The sequence below is a fragment of the Macaca thibetana genome, chromosome 1 (genome assembly GCF_024542745.1).
Source record: "Macaca thibetana thibetana isolate TM-01 chromosome 1, ASM2454274v1, whole genome shotgun sequence".
In the NCBI taxonomy this organism is placed as follows: Eukaryota; Metazoa; Chordata; class Mammalia; order Primates; family Cercopithecidae; genus Macaca; species Macaca thibetana.
In genome coordinates, this window is record NC_065578.1 from 123,044,913 (window position 1) to 123,067,939 (window position 23,027).

A 23,027-nucleotide genomic window follows, 5' to 3' on the forward strand; every position below is an offset into this window, starting at 1 on the left:
TAGCCTTGGCTCTTCCCTCTTACCCCAAAAAGATCCTTTGAGACTTTAAAAAATTTTTTAAAAACATAGCGACAAGGTCTTGCTATGGCCCAGGCTGATCTTGAACTCCTGGACTTAAGTGATCCTCCCACCTTGGCCTCCTAAAGTGCTGGGACTACAGGCATAGGCCATCTTGGCCCAGCCGATCCTTTGAGATTTAGTTCAAATGAAGGCAAGAAAGTGTAGTGATTAAAAACGTGTTTGAACTGCAGCTCTGCACTATGTCCTCAGGCAAGCCTCATTACCTGAGTTTTCTTTCTTTTTTGAGACAGTCTTGCTCTGTCACCCAGGCTAGAGTGCAGTGACATGATCTTGGCTCACTACAGCCTCCACCTCCTGGGTTCCAGCGATTCTCCTGCCTCAGCCTCCCGAGTAGCTGGGACTACAGGCATGTGCCGCCATACTGGGCTAATTTTTGTATTTTTAATAGAGATGGGGATTCACCATGTTGGCCAGGGTGGTCTCGAACTCCTGACCTCAGGTGATCCACCCGCTTCAGCCTCCCAAAGTGCTGGGAATGCAGGTGTGAGCCACTGCGCCCGGCCACCTGAGTTTTCTTTAAAAGAGCATTGTAAAGTTTTTTTTCAGTGTTGTAATAAATGAGATAATATACAAAGCAGTTAGCATAGTACCTACCTCACAACAAAAGTGCTCAATATATGATAACCATAATAAAGAAATACAACACCTCAAAGTCTTCCCTAACATTCCCACGGAGAATACTATTTATTTGTGCTTCCAAATATTATGTTTATACTTCTATTTGAGCATTTGTCACAAATTATATTGTTTGCCCACATAAATGTGCATTCTTGGGAGCTAGAATGGTGCCCTATGCAATGTTTTATTGTCAGTGCCTAGCAAGTGCCCATCAATTTGTAAGTACTCAATAGTTTTTGATGAACGTATTATAGACAATAAGATATAGAGTGGCGTTCTCAAATTTTAACATGCAAGCTTTTAGAGAGTTTCTTTTTCTTTGAGGCAGAGTCTTGCTCTATCGCCCAGGTTGGAGTGTACAGGTGCGATCTCGGCTCACTGCAACCTCCGCCTCCCGGATTCAAGTAATTCTCTTGCCTCAGCCTCCCAAGTAGCTGGGATTACAGGAGTGCGCCACCACGTCCGGCTTATTGTGTATTTTTAGTAGAGATGGGGTTTCACTGTGTTGGCCAGGCTGGTCTTGAACTCCTGACTTCAGATGATCCGCCCACCACGGCCTCCCAAAGTGCTGGGATTACAGGCATGAGCCATCATGCCTGGCTGAGAATTTCTTTAAAATGCAGCTTCCTCCTAACTCCAGAGACTGATTTACTAGGATCTGCATTTTAGCAAGGTACCCTCCTATCTCACACATACGTTTCGGTGCAATTGTCTTTGCAATATACTTTGAGAAACATTGTATAAAGCATGACTTATGGAAACAGTACTTTGTCTTAAATAAAAATATTAGAAAAGTATAAACAATCCTAGTAAACAAATGTATTACTGTTCCTTGTGCTATAGATAAAGAAAGGGAGAACAATAAGCCAATTATAAGCACACTTACATTTTTTACATGTTAACTCTGTTATAGTCAGGCATGTCACCGACATTTGGAACTTAAGACTTTCAGCTCCTAAATTCAGGTGTCATTTGCAAGTATTAGTAGGACAGATCGTATTCATTCTCTTCATGGTAATAATGGTATAATTGGTTAATTTATTTTGATTGAGATGGAGACACTATTTAGGCTTTATAGCATTAGCTGGTGTTCATCTGGTCAGCTTTGACGTGTCCTGCCCCTCAGCCTAAGTATGTTACAATTGGTTTTGTATCCTTCATTTTCTACATAGGATAAAACAGGCTGGTATGCTAGTGTAAAGGGGGAGGCAATTATTAGCCTTGTATAGAAAGTCCTTATTTCCAATTAAAACAAATTAAGTTATAAAATTGTGCACAGAGAGACCAGAGAGCTGATAACTGATCTTTATTATACAGAAATGTGAAGGCCATAAGCATTAAATGAGAAGGAGTTTGGCAGTGAACATTATGCAGATTCAAACTAAAGATATCCTCGTCTTGAGATATAATATAAAAATAAACACTAAGAGTTTCAAGAAAGAACTCAATTCAACTTCTATCCCCCACTCAAGCTATAACTTTCCACAGGAAAACCTGGTTTCAATTCATGCCGAATTGTTCAAAGAAAAGAAAAAGCTAAATCAGGTAGAGACAACACATGGACTGGCTTTTGTCCTATTAGAGAGCCAGACTGAAGCTCTATTCAGTTTCACATTTAGAGATTGTTTCCTATTACAATTTATATCTCTGTTTGCCTAAGAGATGCCTAAAGTGAAAAACAAAAAAATGTTAACTGAGCTGGGGAATTTTTGTGGGGCTAAGTATATTTGGCAGAGGAGATAAATTAATAAATCACTCATTTAATTATTTCTAATCAACAGGATTTAATGTCAGGTCTGGGTCATCTGTATTAGCCCTTTGACAGTTTGTTGTTCTATAATGGTCAAGAAGCACTATCCCATTAAAGTATAATAAATGCTTAACATCAGCACAACTCAGTGCCCGTCCTCTTTATATCCTCAAATACTGGACTTTATGTCAGCATGCTTTCAACACCAACTTAGCCCTTTAAATAGGATCTTTCTTAATAAAGCTTCTCATTGCCCTCACTACTGAAGTAAAAAAAGTGTTAAGAGATTTGGCCAGAAAGATGGTTTTACTGAAATAAGACTGATGACTAGGAGTACATCTATGGATTAAATATAGACAAAACTACTCCCAGAACCCTTAAATATAGACGGATTTTATCAATTTATGTAGAAAGCCAAAAATAGGAAATAAAAAGATCTGGAGTTCAGATATACTGATATATTCAGCAACTGAAACTTACAATTCCTTCAATTCAGTCACAGCAGAGACATTTAAAGTAGTCTGGAGGGGTGGGTGCGGTGGCTCACGCCAGTAATCTCAGCACTTTGGGAGGCTGAGGTGGAAGAATTGCTTGAGCCCAGGAATTCAAGACCAGCCTGGGCAACAAAGCGAGACTCTGTCTCTCTAAAAAAAAAAAAAAAAGTCGAGTATGGCGGCATGTGCCTGTAGTCCCACCTAGTTGGGAGACTGAGGCAGGAGGATCCTTGATCCCTGGAGGTCAAGGCTGCAGTCAGCTGTGATTGCACCACTGTATTCCTCCCTGGGCAACAGCAAGACCCTGTCTCAAAAAAAAAAAAAAAAAAAAAAGTGGCCTGGGGTAAACAGGACAGTCGTATACTCCAAGAATGGACATTTTCATGCCACCTCCCTTCCTTCCTTACAAATTCTAATGCTGATTGCATGAATGAGGTGTTGAGAGAGACTTTTCTTTTCTTCATTTAGACTTTTGCCCTAGTGAATGAGGGAGCAAAAGAATGCTAAGAGGGATGAGAGAATGTATTTCTGGCTCTAGGACTTTGAGATCCAGGTAATTGAATCTGGGACATTCTCATTAGGTTAGAAAAGGAAAGATGAGAAAATCACTAGCAGGATATGCAATTCCAGAGACCATCGGCTCCAAAAATTAGTTTTGTTTCTTATTGCTCCTTATTCAGTGACAGTTATTTCAATAAGCTACATTATTTAGCAGAGTCTGAGAGACAAAGGCTGTGAAAACATGTATTTAAGATAGAAAACAAACTTAGAAAAACATAATAGACGGTTCGCTTTTTATCTCATTCACATTCTATAGCTGGAGAACTCAAAATCCCATTTAGATATTTCTGCTTATCCAAAAGCACACTGGGTGAAACTAAACCAAGAAATGGGAGAAAATGTTCATTGGGTACGTGTGGGTTCACCCAGTTTATTTACCTATGGAGTGGAGGTGTAGGGAGAAATAAGGTCTGCTTATAATGGTCAAGGTCTATGGAGAAGCCCTGAAGTTGTTCTCCCCAAATCACAAGTCTGATTCAAGAAAAGGAAACAAAAATGATGAAAACATCTCATCACACAAAACTCAGTGATGGGGTCTCTGACAGTCACCAGCCAGCAGGGGAAAAGGAGAAATCCACCTGCTGGCTTTAAGATTTATTGAAGGCTGCCAGCACAGCCCAGATCATTTCTGTGGCACTAGGCTTTGTCCCTTCCACTTCAGGGTCCAGTTCTACTAAGTCCTTGGCTCGATTCATTGCTACGTCATACTTGTCATCTGTCAGAGAGGAGAAGACATTCTCTAGCACATCAGAGGAGTGAGCTAGCACCAGGAGTGCTAGTGTTCGCTTGTCCATACGCTGAGGGTCATTTACCCACCGCTCTAGTACACTATCTTGAAGTTTTTTCACTAGGCGCTGTTTCTCTGTTGTATTGGTCACTGGATGAGTAGTCATGTCAAATAGCAGGAAATTCTGCTTCTCAGTGGTTAGAATACCCTTCTCTACTAGGTTCTTTGCAATGCGCTCTCGTACATTTCTCAGCTGGTACTGTAATTTGAAGGGGTTCCAGGTCTCACCTATGAGAAAAAAGAAATAGGACATAATGAACAGAAAGAGAAAAGCAAAATGAAACATGTAGTTATCTGGAACCTTGAATGGCTAAAATGATTAAAAGCATAATCTTCATTCCTCAATTCATTTAATCCTTAGTCCTTTATAATCTGGCTTTGACTCTAACCATATTTCACATTAAACCAGCTTCAAAAAATGTCACCAAGGACTTCCATATTGCTAGAGCTTATGGACTTTATTTCTGTTCTTATGTGACCTCTCTGTGACACTGTAATTATTTATGTATTTTTGAAATTCTCTTTAGGACACCAGTCTCTCCCAAATGATTTCTACTCTGTATTGCAGAACTTCTATTTGCTGGTGAAGCTGAGAGGACTGAGGTTCCCTACCCTATTTGTAGATCAGAAGCTCTATCCCAGGCCTGGTAGGCTGACAATATTGAGACTTCAATTGCTCCCATTCCAGTTTGTTCATAGATTAGAGATTCTGCAACAGAAAAGGCAAGCCAAGAAGACCAGGGGCTAACACCTCTTTCTCCCAGCACCTACTCATAGAACAGGCGGGTATCACTATAGGAGAAGTGGGCCCTTGTGCAGAAGTTCTGCCCAGGAGGGAAGGAAGGCCTGAAGAATGAAGAGCTCCAAAGCTCTGCCTGAGAGGACTGACTTTATTTGGAACACAGGGTGGAGAATCTATGCCTAAGGGTGTTGAAAACCATAGAGATCTTGGTGGAAAGCAATTATAAGGGTGCTGCTAGCTCTATGGCACTGGTATGACAAACCCAAATGGCAAAGCCTCCAGAAGTTTAACAGGCAGAACCAGAGAAACAGCCAAGAAAAGCCCTTCTGGAATCATGACCAACACTGGGGGTTGGGAAGAATGTGTGCTTGCACCAGGCTGCACCCACTCAGAAGCAATCAGAGCAGGACGTGGGGCTTGACTTGAGAGTATTCCCCAGGCCACACATAGATCTATCAAAAAGGGTGGATGCTTCACTGGCACCAAGGGCTAAAGCACAACCACTGACCAAACACTGGCTGAACAATAAGCTACACTAACTCAGAGGCAACTCCTAGGAAGCTAAACTTAAAAATAATAATAATAACCAGGCGTAGTGGTGCATGCCTCTAGTCCCAGCTACTTGGGAGGCTGAGGCAGGAGAATTGTTTGAACCCAGGAGGCAGAGGTTTCAGTCAACTGAGATTGCGCCACTGCACTCCAGCCTGAGTAACAGAGCGAGACTTGATTTCAAGAAATGAAAAATCAAAAATAAAAATAAAGAAATCACATGCACCCCTGGTGTATATCCAAGGATGTACTCTCTCTCAGAAGAAATCAGAGAGGGAACTTCTAAGTTGCTAGTTCCTTGCTGAATGTGGGGCAAAATGTAAACTCCCTGATTTGTGATGGCTGTGTCAAAATCACACACACATATCCAACAGTAAAGGATAAAAAAATTTAATTGGCTAAAAGGTCTTAAGCACAACCTTTGACTAATAAGTGGCTTCTACTGACCCACTGGCAACACATAGGGAGTTAGGCCAAAAGATAAAAACAAGAAAATATGAGCAGTGACATCAGAGGCTGCACAGTACAAGAGAAACAGACTTCAGAGAGCTACTGCAGGCAAGTCACTAATGAAACAAATTACCAAGCAAACAACACAATCAACCTCTAGTGGAAGGAGAAACCAGTACAGCAGGTGTCTCCAACCCCTGGATCATGGACTGGTACTGGTCCGTAGCCTGTTAGGAACCCGGCTGCACAGCAGGAGGTGAACCATGGGTGGGTAAAGCTGAGCTCCACCTCCCGTCAGCTCAGCAGTGGCATTAGGTTCCCACAGGAGTGTGAACCCTATTGTGAACTGCACATGGCAGGGATCTAGGTTCCATGTTCCTTGTGAGACTCTAATAAATGCAAAGCACTTGAATCATACTGAAACCATCCCCTCGTCCCCCACCCCAGTGGAAAAATTATCTTCCATGAAACCTGTCCTGGTGCCAAAAAGGTTGGGGACAGCTACAGTATACTATCCAGAGGTGCACGATTATCTAAAATGTCCAGTTTTTGACAAAAAGGTATGAAGTATACAAAGAATAAATTGTGACCCACTAACCCATTGAGAAGAAAAAAAGCAGGCAATGGAAACTGCCTTTGAGAATGCTAAAATGTTGGACTTTACAAAGACTACAAAGCAGCTTTTATAAATATGTTCAAAGACCTAGGAGAAACCATCACTCATCACACAGAGAATATCAATAAAGACAGAAATTATAAAAAAGAACCATTTAGGCTGGGTGCGGTGGCTCATGCCTGTAATCCCAACACTTTGGGAGGCTGAGGTGGGCGGATCATTTGAGGCCAGGAGTTCAAGACCAGCCTGGCCAACATGGCGAAACCCCATCTCTACTAAAAATACAAAAATTAGCCAGGTGTGGTGGGAACCTGTAATCCCAGCTGCTCAGGAGGCTGAGGCAGAGAATCGCTTGAACCTGGGAGGTGGAGGCTGCAATAAGCCGAAATAGCACCACTGCACTCCAGCCTGGGCAACAAAGCAAGACTCCATCTCAAAAAAAAACAAAAACAAAAAAACCATTTAGAAATCCAAGAGTTTAAAAGTACAACAAACAGACTGGGCATGGTGGCTCACGTCTGTAATCCCAGCACTTTGGGAGGCTGAGGCAGGCAGATTACTGGAAGTCAGGAGTTTGAGACTAGCCTGGCCAATACGGTGAAACCCTGTCTCTACTAAAAATACAAAATTAGCTGGGTATGGTGCTGTGTGCCTGTAGTTCCAGCTACTCAGGAGGCTGAGGCAGGAGAATCACTTGAACCCAGGAGGCGGAGGTTGCAGTGAGCCAAGATCGCACCATTACACTCCAGCCTGGGTGACAGAGCAAGACTCAAAAAAAAAAACCAATACAACAAACAAAATGAAAAATTCACTCAAGGGACCCAACAAGAGATCTGAGCTGGCAAAATAAAGAATCAGCAAACTTAGAGATCAAAGTTATTATGTAATATGAAGAAGGAGAAAAGAACGAAGAAAAATGAACAGACTCAGAGAAATGCGAAATATCATCAACTTGACAAACGTACATAAAATGGAAGCCCCAGAAGGAGAGAAAGAGGCAGAAAAAATACTCAAGGAAGTAATGGCTAAAATCCTGCCAAATATGATGAAAAACAGTCAACCACACATTTGAGAAACTCAACAAACTCCAAGTAGGATGAACACAAAGAGACCCATATCCAACATCATAGTAAAAATGCTGAAAACCAAAAATAAGTGGAAAATCATGAAAGCAGAAGAGAAAAATGACTGATCACATCACAGTGGAAGTTTGATAAGCTTAACAGCTGGCTTCCCATTAGAAAAAATGCAGGCCAGAAGAATGAGTAGACTTATTCAAAGTGAGGGTAGAAACTATTAGCCAAGAATCTTATAACTGGCAACTATCTTTCAAAAATAAAAGCAAAGCAGGTGTGGTGGCATGCACCTGTAGTCCCAGCTACTCAGGAGGCTGAGGCAGGAGAATCACTTGAACCCAGGAGGTGGAGGTTGCAGTGAGCTGAGATCACGCCACTGCACTCCAGACTAGGTGACAGAGTGAGACACTGTCTCAAGAAAAAAAAAAAAAAAAAAAACTCAAAACCAAAACAAAAAAAAATGAAGGCAAAGAAAAATTTCTAAAAAGGAGAAAAAATAAATACATTCCTAGATTAAAAATATCTGAAAGAGTTCACTGCTAGCAGACCTGCCTTATAAGAAATCTTAATACTAAACTAAAGGAAAGTTGTTAAGGCTGAGAGCAGGACACACTAGACAGTAATTTGAATCCACATGAACAAACAGTAAAAGTAATTATGTAAGTAATAAAAAGGAGGGTATAATTGAATACTTCATCTCAACTGATTTATAAAGCAATTGCACAAAACAATATTTATATAATTGTTATTGTTGAGTTATAATTTTTAACTTTTTAAACTTTTGCACAAGGTTATAACATATAGAAATGTAATAATAGCACAAAGAAAGAGGGTGGGAAAAAAGTTGCACTGGAGTAAGCAAAATTACAACAGATGGTAATTTGAATCCGCCAGAAGAAATGAAGAAAACCAGAAATGGTAAATAAGGAGGTTAATATAACAAACTCTGTAAGTACATATTTGTGCTTTCTTCTCTTCTTTAATAATTACAACAATGAATTGTTGAATTTGTAACACATATAGATGTAACACATGTAACAATATTGGCATGGTGGGCCCATGCCTGTAATCCCAGAACTTTGGGATGCCGAGGTAGGCAGATTGCTTGAGCCCAGCAGTTTAAGACCAGCCTGGGTAGCATAGTGAAACTTTGTCTAAAAAAAAAAAAGAAACAAAAACCCCAAAGCCAAAAAAACCCAAAAAGAAAAGAAACATATAGCAATATTAACACAAAAAGAGGGAGAGGGAATAGAGTAATACAGAAGTAAATTTTCCTTGGAATTAAACTTGGTATAAATCTTTTTTTTTTTTGAGACAGAGTCTTGCTCTGTTGTCTAAGCTGGGGTGCAGTGGCGCGATCTCGGCTCACTGAAACCTCCGCCTCCCAGGTTCAAGCTATTCTCCTGCCTCAGCCCCCCGAGTAGCTGGGATTACAGGCAGACGCTACCACGCCCAGCTAATTTTTTTGTATTTTTAGTAGGGATAGGGTTTCACCATGTTGGTCAGGCTGGTCTGGAACTCCTGACTTCGTGATCCGCCTGCCTCAGCCTCCCAAAGTGCTGGGATTACAGACGTAAGCCACCGGGCCCGGGCTTTTTTTTTTTTTTTTTTTTTTGAGACAGAGTCTCGTACTGTCGCCTGGGCTAGAGTGCAATGGTACGATCTCAGCTCACTGCAACCTCTGCCTCCCGGGTTCAAGCGATTCTCCTGCCTCAGCCTCCTATGTTGGATTTACTGGAGAAAAACTTGACAGCAACCTTTTTTTTTTTTTTTTTGAGACAGGGTCTTGCTTTGTTGCCAGGCTGGAGTGGAGTGGTGTGATCTTGACTCACTGCAGCCACCACCTCCCCAGCCCAAGTGATCCTCACGTCTCAGCCTCCTGAGTAGCTGGGACTATAGGCGTGTACCACCATGTTCAGCTAATTTTGTGTCTTGTAGAGACGAGGTCTCACTGTTGACCAGGCTAATCTCAAATTCCTGGACTCAAGTGATCTTCCCATCTGGGCCTCCCAAAGTACTGGGATTACAGGTGTGAGCCACCACACCCACTACAACTATCTTTTATTTTATTTTATTTTATTTTTTGAGACGGAGTTTCACTCTTGTTGCCCAGGTTGGAGTGCAGTGGCACAATCTTGGCCCACTGCAACCTCCCAGGTTCAAGTGATTCTCCTGCCTCAGCCTCCCAAGTAGCTGGTATTACAGGTGCCCGCCACCATGCCCAGCTAATTTTTGTATTTTTAGTACAGATGGGGTTTCACCATGTTGGCCAGGCTGGTCTTGAACTCCTGACCTCAAGTGATCCACCCGCCTTGGCCTTCCAAAGTGCTGGGATTACAGGTGTGAGCCACCGTGCCTGGCCACAACTGTCTTAAAGATGCTCAAAAAAAAAAAAGGATAAAGACAGGAGAACAATGTATAAACAAAATAATATCAATAAAGATACAGAGAAAGGGACCAAAAGGAAATTCTGCAGCTAAAACTTATAATAACTGAAATAAAAAAATATTTCTCCTGCCTCAGCCTCCTATGTTGGATTTACTTGGGGGGCCAGGCGTGGTGGCTCATGCCTGTAATCCCAGCACTTTGGGAGGCCAAGGTGGATGGGGTCACTTGAGGTCAGGAGTTCAAGACCAGCGTGGCCAACATAGCGAAAACCTATCTCTACTAAAAATACAAAAATTAGCCAGTGTGGTGGTGGGAGCCTGTAATCCCTGCTACTCAGGAGGCTGAGGCAGGGAGAATTGCTTGAACCTAGGAGGCAGAGGTTGCAGTGAACCAAGATTGTGCCACTGCACTCTAGTCTGGGCAACAAAGCAAGACATTCTGTTTAAAAAAAAAAAAAACAAAAAACCCAAAAACAAACAAATTTGAAGAAGCAGAAGAAATAATCAGCAAGCAGTTCCTTGTTACGATACAGCCCCCAGATCAATAGGGCAATATTATAGCTACATTTGAGCCTTTTCCTTTTAAATTTGGGAAATGCCATGAGGTGCCCGTCTCAGGCCCGTTCCTAACCAGGGCATTTCTGGCTCAGGCCATTCCCTCACCCCTGTACAATGTCTGTCCCCCGCCACAGCCAGTAGTACTGCAGTAGATTTATGCTGCACAAAAGCTGTGAGCCTTCTGCCTGGGGAACACCTGCAAAAGGTCCCAACAGGAGTCTGTGGACCCTTGCCAGCGAGGATGATAGAATTACTTCTAGGAAGGTCTAGTTTAAGTTTAAAAGGAGTACAAATACATACAAGAGTCATTGATTCAGATTACAATGGGGAAATTCAAATTGTTATATCTACTTCTGTTCCCTGGAAAGCAGAGCCAGGAGAGCATATAGCACAGCTCCTGATTGTGCCTTATGTGGGAATGGGGAAAAGTGAAATTAAATGAACAGGAGGATTTGGAAGCAAAAATAAACAAGGCAAAGCTGCTTATTGGATGAATCAAATTACTGATAAATGTCCTACCTGTGAAATAACTATTCAGAGAAAGAAACTTAAACGTTTGGTAGATAGAGGAGCAGACATTTCAATCATTTCTCTATAGCACTGGCCGTCTGTGTGGCCAATTAAACCTACTCCATTTAACATAGTTGGAGTTGGTAAAGCCCTTGACGTATATCAAAGTAGTTATACTTTGCATTGTGAAGGGCCCAATGGATAACCTGGGACTATTCAACCAATTATAACTTCTGTACCTATAAATTTATGGGGAAGAGATTTATTACAATGGGGAGCACAAGTTCTAATTCCTGAGCAATTACATAGCCCTCAAAGTCAACATATGATGCATGAAATGGGGCATGCCCCTGTTATGGGACTAGGAAAAAATTTGCAAAGTTTGAAGGAACCACTTCAAGGGGAAAGACAAAGTTCCTGCCAAGGTTTAGGATATCATTTTTGATGGCAGCCATTGTTAAGCCTCCAGAACCTATATCTTTAAAATGGTTAACAGATAAGCCAATTTGGATAGAACAATGGCTGCTAAGTAAAGGGAAACTAGAGGCGTTAAAGGACTTCGTTAATAAACAATTAGGAAACGGACACATAGCTCCAACATGTTTCCCTTGGAATTCTCCAGTTTTGGTAATTAAGAAAAAATCAGATAAATGGAGAATGTTAACAGATCTTAGAGCCACCAATTCAGTTATGCAACCTATGAGGGCATTACAGCCAGGACTGCCTTCTCCTGCTATAATTCCGAAAAATTGGCCTTTAATAGTCATAGATTTTTTTTTTTTTTTGAGACGGAGTCTTGCTCTGTCGCCCAGGCTGGAGTGCAGTGGCGCGATCTCGGCTCACTGCAAGCTCCGCCTCCCAGGTTCACGCCATTCTCCTGCCTCAGCCTCCCGAGTAGCTGGGACTACAGGCGCCCACAACCGCGCCCGGCTAATTTTTGTGTATTTTTAGTAGAGACGGGGTTTCACCGTGGTCTCGATCTCCTGACCTTGTGATCCGCCCGCCTCGGCCTCCCAAAGTGCTGGGATTACAGGCGTGAGCCACCGCGCCCGGCCAGTCATAGATTTAAAAGACTGTTTCTTTACTATTCCCTTAGCTGAGCAAGACTGTGAATGGTTTGCATTTACAGTTCCTGCGGTAAACAACCTGCAGCCTGCTAAGCATTTTCACTGGAAAGTGTTGCCACAAGGCATGTTAAACAGTCTAACAATTTGCCAGATGTATATAGGGCAAGCAATTGAACCTACTCATAAAAAATTTTCACAGTGTTACATTATTCATTATATGGATGATATACTTTGTGCTGCCCCCACTCGAGAAATATTACTCCAATGTTATGATTACTTGCAAAATTTGATTTCTCACACTGGTTTAATTATAGCTCCTGACAAAATTCAGACTACTATTCTTTACTCCTACTTGGGGACCTTAGTAAATGACACTACCATTGTGCCACAGGAAGTAGCCATACGTAGGGATCAATTGAAAACATTAAATGACTTTCAAAAATTACTAGGGGACATTAATTGGTTACAACCTGCTCTAGGCATCCTACCTATGCCATGAGTAATCTATTTTCTATCCTTAGAGGAGATTCTAGCCTCATTAGCCCTTGGCAATTAACAAAAGAAGTTGAGGCAGAGCTGCAGCAAATCGAAAAGCAAGTCCATAAAGCTCAAATAAATAGAATAGATCCAGAGAAGACTCTAGATTTGTTAATTTTTCCAACTCAGCATTCACCTACTGGTGTCATTGTCTAAGAGCAGAACTTAGTAGAATGGCTTTTTCTTCCACATACTAATTCACAGACTCGAATTCCTTATCGCTACTATGATAGAAAATGGGAGAACTCGGATTGTTAAATTACATGGATATGATCCTGGAAAAATTGTTGTCCCTCTCACAAAGGCACAAATACAGCAAGCTTTTATAAATAATCTTACTTGGCAAACCCATTTAGCTGACTTTGTGGATATTCTTGATAATCCCTTTCCTAAAATGAAACTGTTTCAATTTTTGAAACTGACTAATTGGATTCCCCCTAGAATAACTAAATTTAAACCAATTGAAGGTGTTGAGAATGTTTTTACAGATGGGTCTGATAATGGTAAAGTTTCTTATTTTGGCTCTAAAGGTAAAGTTTTACAGATGCCCTATACTTCAGCTCAAAAAGCAGAGCTTGTAGCTGTAATTGAGGTATTGACTGCTTTTAATATGCCTATTAATGTGATTTCTGATTCTTCATATGTGGTTCATTCCACACAGTTAATTGAAAATGCTCAGTTATAATTTCATACAGATGAACAACTGATGACTTTATTTACCCAACTGCAAACAGCAGTTAGGAGTAGAATGCACCCTTTTTACATCACTCACATTAGGGCTCATAAACCTCTTCCAGGACCTTTAACTGAAGGGAATCAAATGGCTGATTGCCCAGTTGCTAATGCAGTATCTAATGCCAAACACTTTCACAATTTAACCCATGTTAATGCTTCTGGTCTCAAATGCAGATATAGCATTACCTGGAAAGAAGCTAAAGTTATTATCCAGCAAGCCCAACTTGCCAAATGGTACATTCCTCATCTTTTACAGGAGGAGTTAATCCTCGAAGATTGGAACCTAATTCTCTTTGGCAAATGGATGTCACACATGTTCCCTCATTTGGGAGACTAGATTATGTGCACGTATGTGTGGACACCTTTTCTCACTTTGTCTGGGCTACATGCCAATCAGGAGAGTCTTCTGCCTGTGTTAAACATCACCTTTTGCAGTGTTTTGTGGTGATGGGCATTCCAGCTTCTATTAAAACAGATAATGTCCCAGGCTATACTAGCCAAGCTCTAGCTACATTTTTCTCCATATGGAATATTAAACACATTACTGATATCCCATATAATTCTCAAGGACAAGCCATAGTGGAAAGAATGAACCTCTCCCTGAAACAGCAGTTGCAAAAACAAAACGGGGGGAAATAGGGATTACATGACACCCAATATACAACTGAATCTAGCATTATTAACTTCAAATTTTTCGAGACTGCCTAAAGGCCAGATGTTATCAGCAGCTGAACAGCATCTACAGAAACCAGCTGCAATGACAGAAGCAAAACAACTGGTTTGGTGGAGAGATCTGATAAGAAAAAGTTGGGAAATAGGTAAAACAATAACTTGGGGTAGAGGTTATGCTTGTGTTTCTCCAGGACCGAATCAACACTGATTTGGATGCCATCAAGACACCTAAAACCTTATCATGAGACAGATGCTGAGGAAGAGATTCTGGGAGGATCCCGAGGACCCCCCGGTTGCAGCCATGTTGAGACTGATGCTGAGGAGGACCTCAACTGTCTTGAGTAACACCTGTTGAACACAGCCACCCACCTGGGGAAAGATCAAGAAGCTGTCACAGATGGCGGAAGAAAACCTGAGGAAAGCGGGACAACCAGTCACAATGAGTAATTTAACAATAGCTATGATAGCGGTTACCACCACTGCCATGAGTATTCCTTCAACAAGGGCTGGCACAGAGAACAATTATACTTATTGGGCATATTTATCAATCTTGGCTGGCAATAATGCCTGGATGTAATCACTCTATGACAGTTACACATGCTTTCTGATCTCAGTATTTGCCATAATAATTCTGCTCCTATAATTGAGGCATACCGCCCTCAAAATTACAATTTTGTAAACAAAATTGAACCTGACCAGAAAAAAATGAACATACTTGTTTAGGAAGATTGCACTGTAGAACACGAAGAGGTGCTGCGCAACGATTCCTATGGAATCATTATTGATTGGTCCCCTAAGGGGATGTTTAGCTTGAATTGCACCTCTCAGTCTGCATGCCACGGCCACACTATGTTCAGCTGGTCTGAACAAAATGATCAGATGGTAGAAATGGTAAGAAGTACGGCAAGAGTTCCTATTATCTGGAAACGTGGCAATAGAGTGGCACCTCAACCTCAAATGATATGGCCCGCTGTAGGGGCTAAATGTAAGGATTTGTGGAAACTATTAATAGCACTTAATGAGATCAAAATTTGGGAAAGAATAAAAAAGCATCTAGAAGGACACTCTACAAACTTGTCTTTGGATATTGCAGAATTAAAAGAACAAATATTTAAGGCATCCCAGGCACGCCTGACCTTAATGCCAGGAACTGGAGTGCATGAAGGAGCTGCAGACGGATTAACAGCTAGTAACCCATTAAAATGGATAAAAACACTTGGAAGTTCTGTGATTTCAATGATGATTGTGTTATTAATCTGTGTTGTTTGTCTTTGTATAGACTGAAGATGCGGATCCTGACCCCTGTGAGAAGTAGCTCACCTTGACAAAGCTGCCTTTGCTTTTATTGCTTTGCAAAACAAAGAAGGGGGACATGTTGGGAATAGGCCCCAAAAATCTGGCCATAAACTGGCCCCAAAACTGGCCATAAACAAAATCTCTGCAGCACTGTGACATGCTTGTGATGGCCTTGACACCCACACTGGAAAACTGTGGGTTTACCAGAATGAGGGCAAGGAACACCTGGCCCACCCATGGTGGAAAACTGCTTAAAGTATTCTTAAACCACGAACAATAGCATGAGCGATCTGTGCCTTAAGGACATGTTCATGCTGCAGATAACTAGCCAGGGCCCATCCCTTTATTTCGGCCCATCCCTTTATTTCGGCCCATCCCTTTATTTCCCACTAGGAATACTTTTAGTAAACCTCATGACTGGCTTGCTGTCAATAAATATGTAGGTAAATCTCTGTTCAAGGCTCTCAGCTCTGAAGGCTGTGAGACCCCTAATTTCCCACTCCACACTCTATATTTCTGTGTATGTGTGTCTTTAATTCCTCTAGCGCCTCTGGGTTAGGGTCACCATGACTGAGCTGTTCTTGGTAAGATTAATATCCAGAAATATATACAAAGAACTTCTGGCCAGGCACGGTGGTTCACACCTGAAATCCCAGCACTTTGGGAGACCAAGATGGGTAGACTGTCTGAGCTTAGGAGTTCAGAGACCAACCTGGGCGACATAGCAAAACCCTGTCTCCACCAAAACTACAAAAAATTAGCCAGGTGTGATGGTGCATGCCCATAGTCCCAGTTACTCGGGAGGCTGAGGTGGGAGGACCCTTGAGCCCAGGAGGTAGAGATTGCAGTGAGCTGAGATCGCACCACTGCACTCCTGGGTGACAGAGTGATACCCCATCTCATAAATAAATACAAAACAAACCCTCAACAACAAAACAATCAAACTTAAAAATGGAAAAAGTATTTTATATTTCTCCACAGAGGATATATAAATGGTCAGTAAGCACATAAAAATATGCTCAATATTTTTAGTCAATAGGAATGACATGAAAACTATTTTCATTTGAAAATAAAAATCAAAACCACAATGAGATAACATTTCAGACCTACTCGAATGCCTATAATTAAAAAAAGAAAAGAAAGAGAAGAACAAGTGGTTATCAGGATGTGGATAAATTGGAACCCTGGTGCACTACTGGTGGGAATATAAAATGGTGCAGTCTCTGTGGAAATGTCTGGTGATTTCTCAAAGGTTAAACTGCCATATGACCCAGCAATTCTATTCCTAGGTATATATCCAAAAGAATTAAAAGCAGGAACTTGAACAGATATTTGTATATCAATGTTAACAGCAGCATTGTTCATAATAGCCAAAAGGTGGAATCCATCAACAGATGAATAGTTAAACAAAAATGTTATATACATACAATGGAATATCACTCAACCATAAAAAGGAATGAAATTTTGATATATGCTGTGACATGAATGGACCTTGAAAACATTATGCTTAGTGAATAAGCTAGGCAAAGTAATGACAGATATTGTATAATTCTACTTATATGAGGTACCTAGAGTAAGCAAATTCATACAGACAAAAAGTAGAATAGAGGTTGCCAGGGACTAGGGGGAGAGAGAAAGAGGAAGTTATCATTTAATAGGTACAGAGTTTTAGGGGGTAATGATGAGGAAGCTTTCGGTATAGTATAGATAGAGGTGATGGTTACAAAATACTGCAAATATATTTAATTTCACAGAATTGTACACTTAAGCCATTAAGAATGGCTAAAATAATAATAAATGTTGGCTGGGTGTGGTGGCTCACGCCTATAATCCCAGCACTTTGGGAGGCCGAGGTGGGCAGATCTTGAAGTCAAGAGTTCAAGACCAGCCTGGCCAACATGGTGAAACCCTGTCTACTAAGAATACAAAAAGTAGCTGGGTGTGGTGGTACGTGCCTGTAATCCTAGCTACTTGGGAGGCTGAAGCAGGAGAATCACTTGAACCTGGAAGGCAGAGGTTGCAGTGAGCTGAGATCGCGTCACTGTACTCCAGCCTGGGAGACAGAGCAAGACTCCATCTCGGAAAATAAATAAATAAATAAATAAATAAATAAATAAATAAATAAATGTTATATTTTACCACAATAAAAATGTTACTCGATTTACCATATGACCCAGTTATCTACTCCTAGCTACACACCCACAATAAATGAAAACATGTTCAAATAAAAACTTGTCCATGCATGTTCACAGCAGTATTATTCACAACAGCCAAAATGTGGAAATAACCCAAATATTCATCAACTGATGACTGGATAAACAAATGTGGAATGGCCATGCAATAAAATATTACCTGGCAAATTAAAACTGGGAAATTCTAATAAGAATAATGGATTGCATCAATGCCAATATTCTCATTGTCCTCTCTATAAAGATGTTTTAAAAGTTTCTTGTGAAGAATACTGTTAAAGAGCTTTTGGGGTGGGGTGGCAGAAGATAAGGTGAAGCTTTGGAAAACTTTAGGTATCAATTAGCCATGCTTTTTCTGTCCCTCATTAGAATTAAATAGTGAACCACATCTATCTCATCCAGCATGATGAATTTCGGTACTTCTTTTACTAAATTTCAGGGTAGGATAAAGATAACGAAGTGTGAAATTCATATATTATTTTAAGTCATCTTACCAGTGAGTAGCTCTATCCATGTTTGGACAGTTTCTGTGGGTTCAGTTGCTTTGATGTGTTTGAGAGTTTCATCCAGTAAAACATCACCTGTTGGACTGTCTGACTTTAGCAGTACCTTTGAGAAAAGGAGAAAGAAGGAACCCTGATTCCTTCACTTCATTCAAGTTAAAATCTTTCAATATATCATATATATGTTACTGGTTAAGTGTTGCAAGAAATGTAAGGAAGCATAATATACTGTCCCTGTCCTCAAGAAGTTTAAAATATAGTATGGAGTGATAATGTGAAGACAAAAATAACATTGGAAGTGGGCCCTAGTGACAAACTGAATATGAATGATAATGGAGAAAAGTTTCAATAACAACTCATTTTGAGTCTGGAAACCAACTTTTGAAACCATTAATAAAGGTAGGAAACATCTGGGCTCAGTTTTGAAACCATTAATAAAGGTAGGAAACATTTGTAGGAAACATGCCAGTAATCCTAGCACTTTGGGAGGTTGAGGCGGGTGGATCACCTGAGCTCAGGAGTTTGAGACCAGCCCGGGCAACATGGCAATATCTTGTCTCTATTAAAAAAATTAAAATTTAAATAAATAAATAAATAAAGGTAGGAAAGCCAGAAAAGGAAGTCAGTTTTGGGGAAAGGTTGATAATTTGATTTTCTTTGTTTTTTGTTAAGTTTAGTTTTAAATGATATGGGATAGCCAAGTTGAAATTTCTAGCCAATAGTTAAATATGTTTCTGGAGGTGGAAAAACAAAACCTGCCTAGAAATTTGAAAATTAATCTCATGAAGGTGACAGATGAAGCTATAAAGGTAAATGATATCTCTGAAAGGATAGAAAATCACTCAAGGGATACAAACTGAGACTTGGATGTTAAGGAATGGAGAAGTAAGGAAACAGTGTACAGTCAGAGAAGCAAGAGAAAAAGATAATAACAAAGGCCAAGAATGAAGAAAGTTTCGAAGTGATAAAAATTGTCAAATGCCACATATAGGTGAAAAGAGAAAAATAAATCAAAGACTGAAAAGAAGCTGGTGATACCTAAGAATATAGTTTAAGTTCAGTGCTTAGGATGATAAAGAAGTTGTGAGTGGAAAAATTCAGTAAGAAAATGGATACAGGAGTATGGTTGGAAAGGACTTGCAGTAAATGGAAGGAAAGAGAATAGTTATTGGAGAATAACCAGGGTTAATCAATGACTGATCTGACCCATATGAGTCCCTCCCCCTACATCATACTCTATTTCGTAATTTTTTTTTTTTGAGATGGAGTCTTGCACTGTCGTCCAGGATGGAGTGTGGTGGCCTGATCTTGGCTCACTGCAAGCTGCGCCTTCTAGGTTAACGCCATTCTCCTGCCTCAGCCTCCCGAGTAGCTGGGACTACAGGCGCCTGCCACAATGCCCAGCTAATTTTTTTTAAAAATATTTTTTTGTAGAGACGGGGTTTCACCGTGTTAGCCAGGATGGTCTTGATCTCCTGACCTCGTGATCCACCTGCCTTGGCCTCCCAAAGTGCTGGGATTACAAGCATGAGCCACCGCGCCTGGTTATTTCATAATGTTATAGTTAAAGATATAGGAGGAGTTTAATCAACAGCATCCTAAGTGTGATTTTTCTGCATAAAAAAGGAAGACAAAACCAGGAGCTTCCTATAACTCTTTGGACTATGGATACTTTGATTTCTCCCTCTTGCTATAGGATAATTAACCTGTTTAGCCAATGGAACTGTTGAGTCAGTGATATTTATTTTATCTTACTACTCAAATCTTTCTGTTCTTCCCAAATGTACTGTTGGTATTTGCCTTTCCATAAGCCATGGACGTTCACAGAGGATTCAGTACCTTTCTGTCTAGTAGTCGCTTCTTACGCATGGTCGGGGGTTCCAGATAGATTCGACCCCGCATGGCCAGCTCTATCAGGATGCCCCCTCGCAGGCCAGATGATATGCAGTCATTCCAGAAAGATGTGTAACCCTAGGAAAGGAGAAAAGAGAAGAGAAAGAATGTTCTGAGAGGAATACTGACTTCCAGCAGGCACCCTAAGAACAGGCCACTTTGTTGTGATTCGTTTCACATCATACTACATGAACTCAAAGCAAAGTACAGAGTAAGAGAAGATGATGTTTCTTTAATCCTCTTAAACACCCCCAAATAAGATTTTCTGTCTGATTTCAAGATCTTTAGTGAATTCCCATGGTTTGCTGCCAGTCAATAAATGACGTGCAATTTTTTTTTTTTTTTTTTTTTTGAGACAGGGTCTCGCTTTTTCCCGCAGGTTGAAATGCAGTGGCATGATCATGGCTCATTGTAGCCTTGACCTCCTGGGCTCAAGCAATCCTTCCACCTCAGCCTCCCGAGTAGCTGGGACTACAGGTATGTGCCACCATGCCTGGCTATTTTTAAAAAAATATTTTTTTGTAGAGACAAGGTCTTGCTATGTTGCCCATGCTGGTCTCCAACTCCTGGCCTCAAGCTATCCTCCCACCTTGGCCTCCCAAAGTGTTGGCATTACAGACATGAGTGACTGCACCTGGCTTGACATGCAAAATTTTAATTTTTGAGGAGAATTTTGGCTTTTCTTGAAATCTGTTTCCATGACACTAAATTTCAGAGTGGGGTAAAATAAGTCAGAAAAAAGTAAAAACCATTTGCGCTTTTAATCCTCCTAGATATGTATTAATTTGAAGTTTGGAGACAGAGACTTGCTCTGTCTCCTAGACTGGAGTGCAGTGGCATGGTCTCAGTTCACTGCAACCTCCACCTCCTGGGTTCAAGTGATTCTCCTGCCTCAGCCTCCTGAGTAGCTGGGATTACAGGTGTCAGCTAATTTTTATATTTTTAGTAGAGATGGGGTTTCACTATGTTAGTCAGGCTGGTCTCAAACTCCTGACCTTGTCATCTGCCAGCCTCAGTCTCCTAAAGTGCTGGGAATACAGGAGTGAGCCACCGTGCCCGGCCAATTTGAAGTTCTTTTAATGGAAGGTATAATAGAAACCCACTGTCATTAAGCTCCTTGGGTATGTTACTTAACCTTTCTGAAGTACATTGTCCTCATCTATAAAATGCAGACACTAATATATATTTCCACAAGATTGTTGTGAGGGTTACATGAGATGCAATATATAAGAAAGCATTTAGTATAGTGTCTGGCATATAGCAGGCACTTAAAATGTTAGTTCCCCTTCCCTTTGTATAGGGAATATACATATAAGAGAGCTACTGGTATTGTCTAACAGCAGTAACTAACATCTAATTACTAATGTCGATTGAATACTTGTTATATACTAGATATGTGCTAATACTTATTATGTACTAGATTTGTGCTAAGCTTTTTACCTGCACTATCTGATTATATCTTCACAACAACCCTATAAAGGAAGTACTACTACTATCCACACGTTAAAGATGAGAAAACTAAGGTTTACAGAGGTTATGCAGCATAACAGAGGTCACAAAGCTAAATAAAGAAATTTTTAAGTGGTTGTTTTTTGGTGCTGTTTTACTGATAGATCACAGTTGTGCATATTTTGGGGTTACTTTTTTTTTTTTAAGAGATGGGGTGGGGTCTTGCTCTGTTACCCAGGCTGAAGTGCAGTGGGGCCATTATAACTCATTGTAGACTTGAACACCTGGGCTCAAACAATTGTCCTGCCTCAGCCTCCTAAGTAGCTCAGACTACAGACATGAGCCACTGCACCTAGCTAAAATAACTTTTTATTTAAAAAAATTTTAAATTCAATTTTCCTCTTTACTGGCTTGGAAGTTATGTACTTTTAGAAGTTATCCTTGAAATTTTAACATGCATGATATATTAATTTAAAATGAACATAAAACCTAAATTTTAAATATTAATATTTTAACCACTTTCTTATTGTCCAGTACTGTCTTTTTTTAGCCTCAGAAATTATATATCATCATCATCATCATCATTTTATACAGGTAGCACTTGTTTAGATTTACACAGGTTCTTATGAATTTCTTTGCTCACCATTCCTTCTTGTATCTCAGACTTCCTTTCTGGTACCATTTTCCTTCTTCCTAAAGTAGAATTTCCTTAAGTGAAAGTCTGTTGGACGCAGTTTCTATTTTGCTTATCTGAAATGTCTTTGTATTTCACCATCATCCTTGAAAGACAGTTTCTCTGGAGATAAAATTCCAGGTTGATCATTTTCTCTTATCACATTGAAGATAGTATGCCTTACTCTTCCAGCTTCTAATACAGCAGTGAGACATCTATCTTTCTTACTGATTGTGGTTTCTTTGTAGGTGGTGTATCTTTTCTTTGGTCCTTTAAGATCTTCTCTCTTGGTGTTTTGCAGTTTGACTACAACATGACTGTGCATGAATTTATTTATTCTGTTTGGTATATGTTGTGCTTCCTATAACCGTGGTTTCATTTCTTAGCTTCAAAAATTCTCAGCTCTTAGGTCTCTATTTTCTTTATTCTTTCCTTCTAGGACTTCAGTATTTCTTACTTTAACCCCCTGTCTTTTAACCTCTCTTTTGTATTTTCCATTTGCTTGTTCTCTGTATTGCTTTCTGGAGTTTTTGTTTGTTTGTTTGTTTTTGAGACGGAGTCTTGTTCTGTCGCCCAGGCTGGAGTGCAATGGCACAATCTTGGCTCACCACAACCTCCATCTCCCGGGTTCAAGCAATTCTCCTGCCTCAGCCTCCCAAGTAGATAGGATTACAGGCACACAACACCACGCCCGGCTAATTTTTGTATTTTTGTGGAGACGGAGTTTTACCATGTTGGCCAGGCTGGTCTTGAACTCCTGACCTCAGGTGATCCACCTGCCTTGGCCTCCCAAAGTGCTGGAATTACAAGCATAAGCTGCCACGTCCAGCCTCT

The 23,027-nt window shown here is 40.6% G+C and overlaps 1 protein-coding gene across 1 annotated transcript in view; it reads right to left on the bottom strand.

Moving 5' to 3' along the window:
• Window positions 1-1,988: 1,988 nt before the first annotated feature.
• The window catches only part of GOLPH3L (golgi phosphoprotein 3 like), a 50,430-nt gene continuing 29,391 nt past the window's right edge, over window positions 1,989-23,027 (bottom strand). Inside the window, exons 4-6 of the mRNA XM_050751198.1 lie at window positions 20,018-20,149; window positions 18,170-18,284; window positions 1,989-4,519 (exon numbers count right to left, since the gene is read on the bottom strand). Of these exons, the coding sequence (XP_050607155.1) occupies window positions 4,092-4,519; window positions 18,170-18,284; window positions 20,018-20,149 (675 nt within the window). The 3' untranslated portion in view covers window positions 1,989-4,091. The remainder of the gene's footprint in view (window positions 4,520-18,169; window positions 18,285-20,017; window positions 20,150-23,027) is intronic.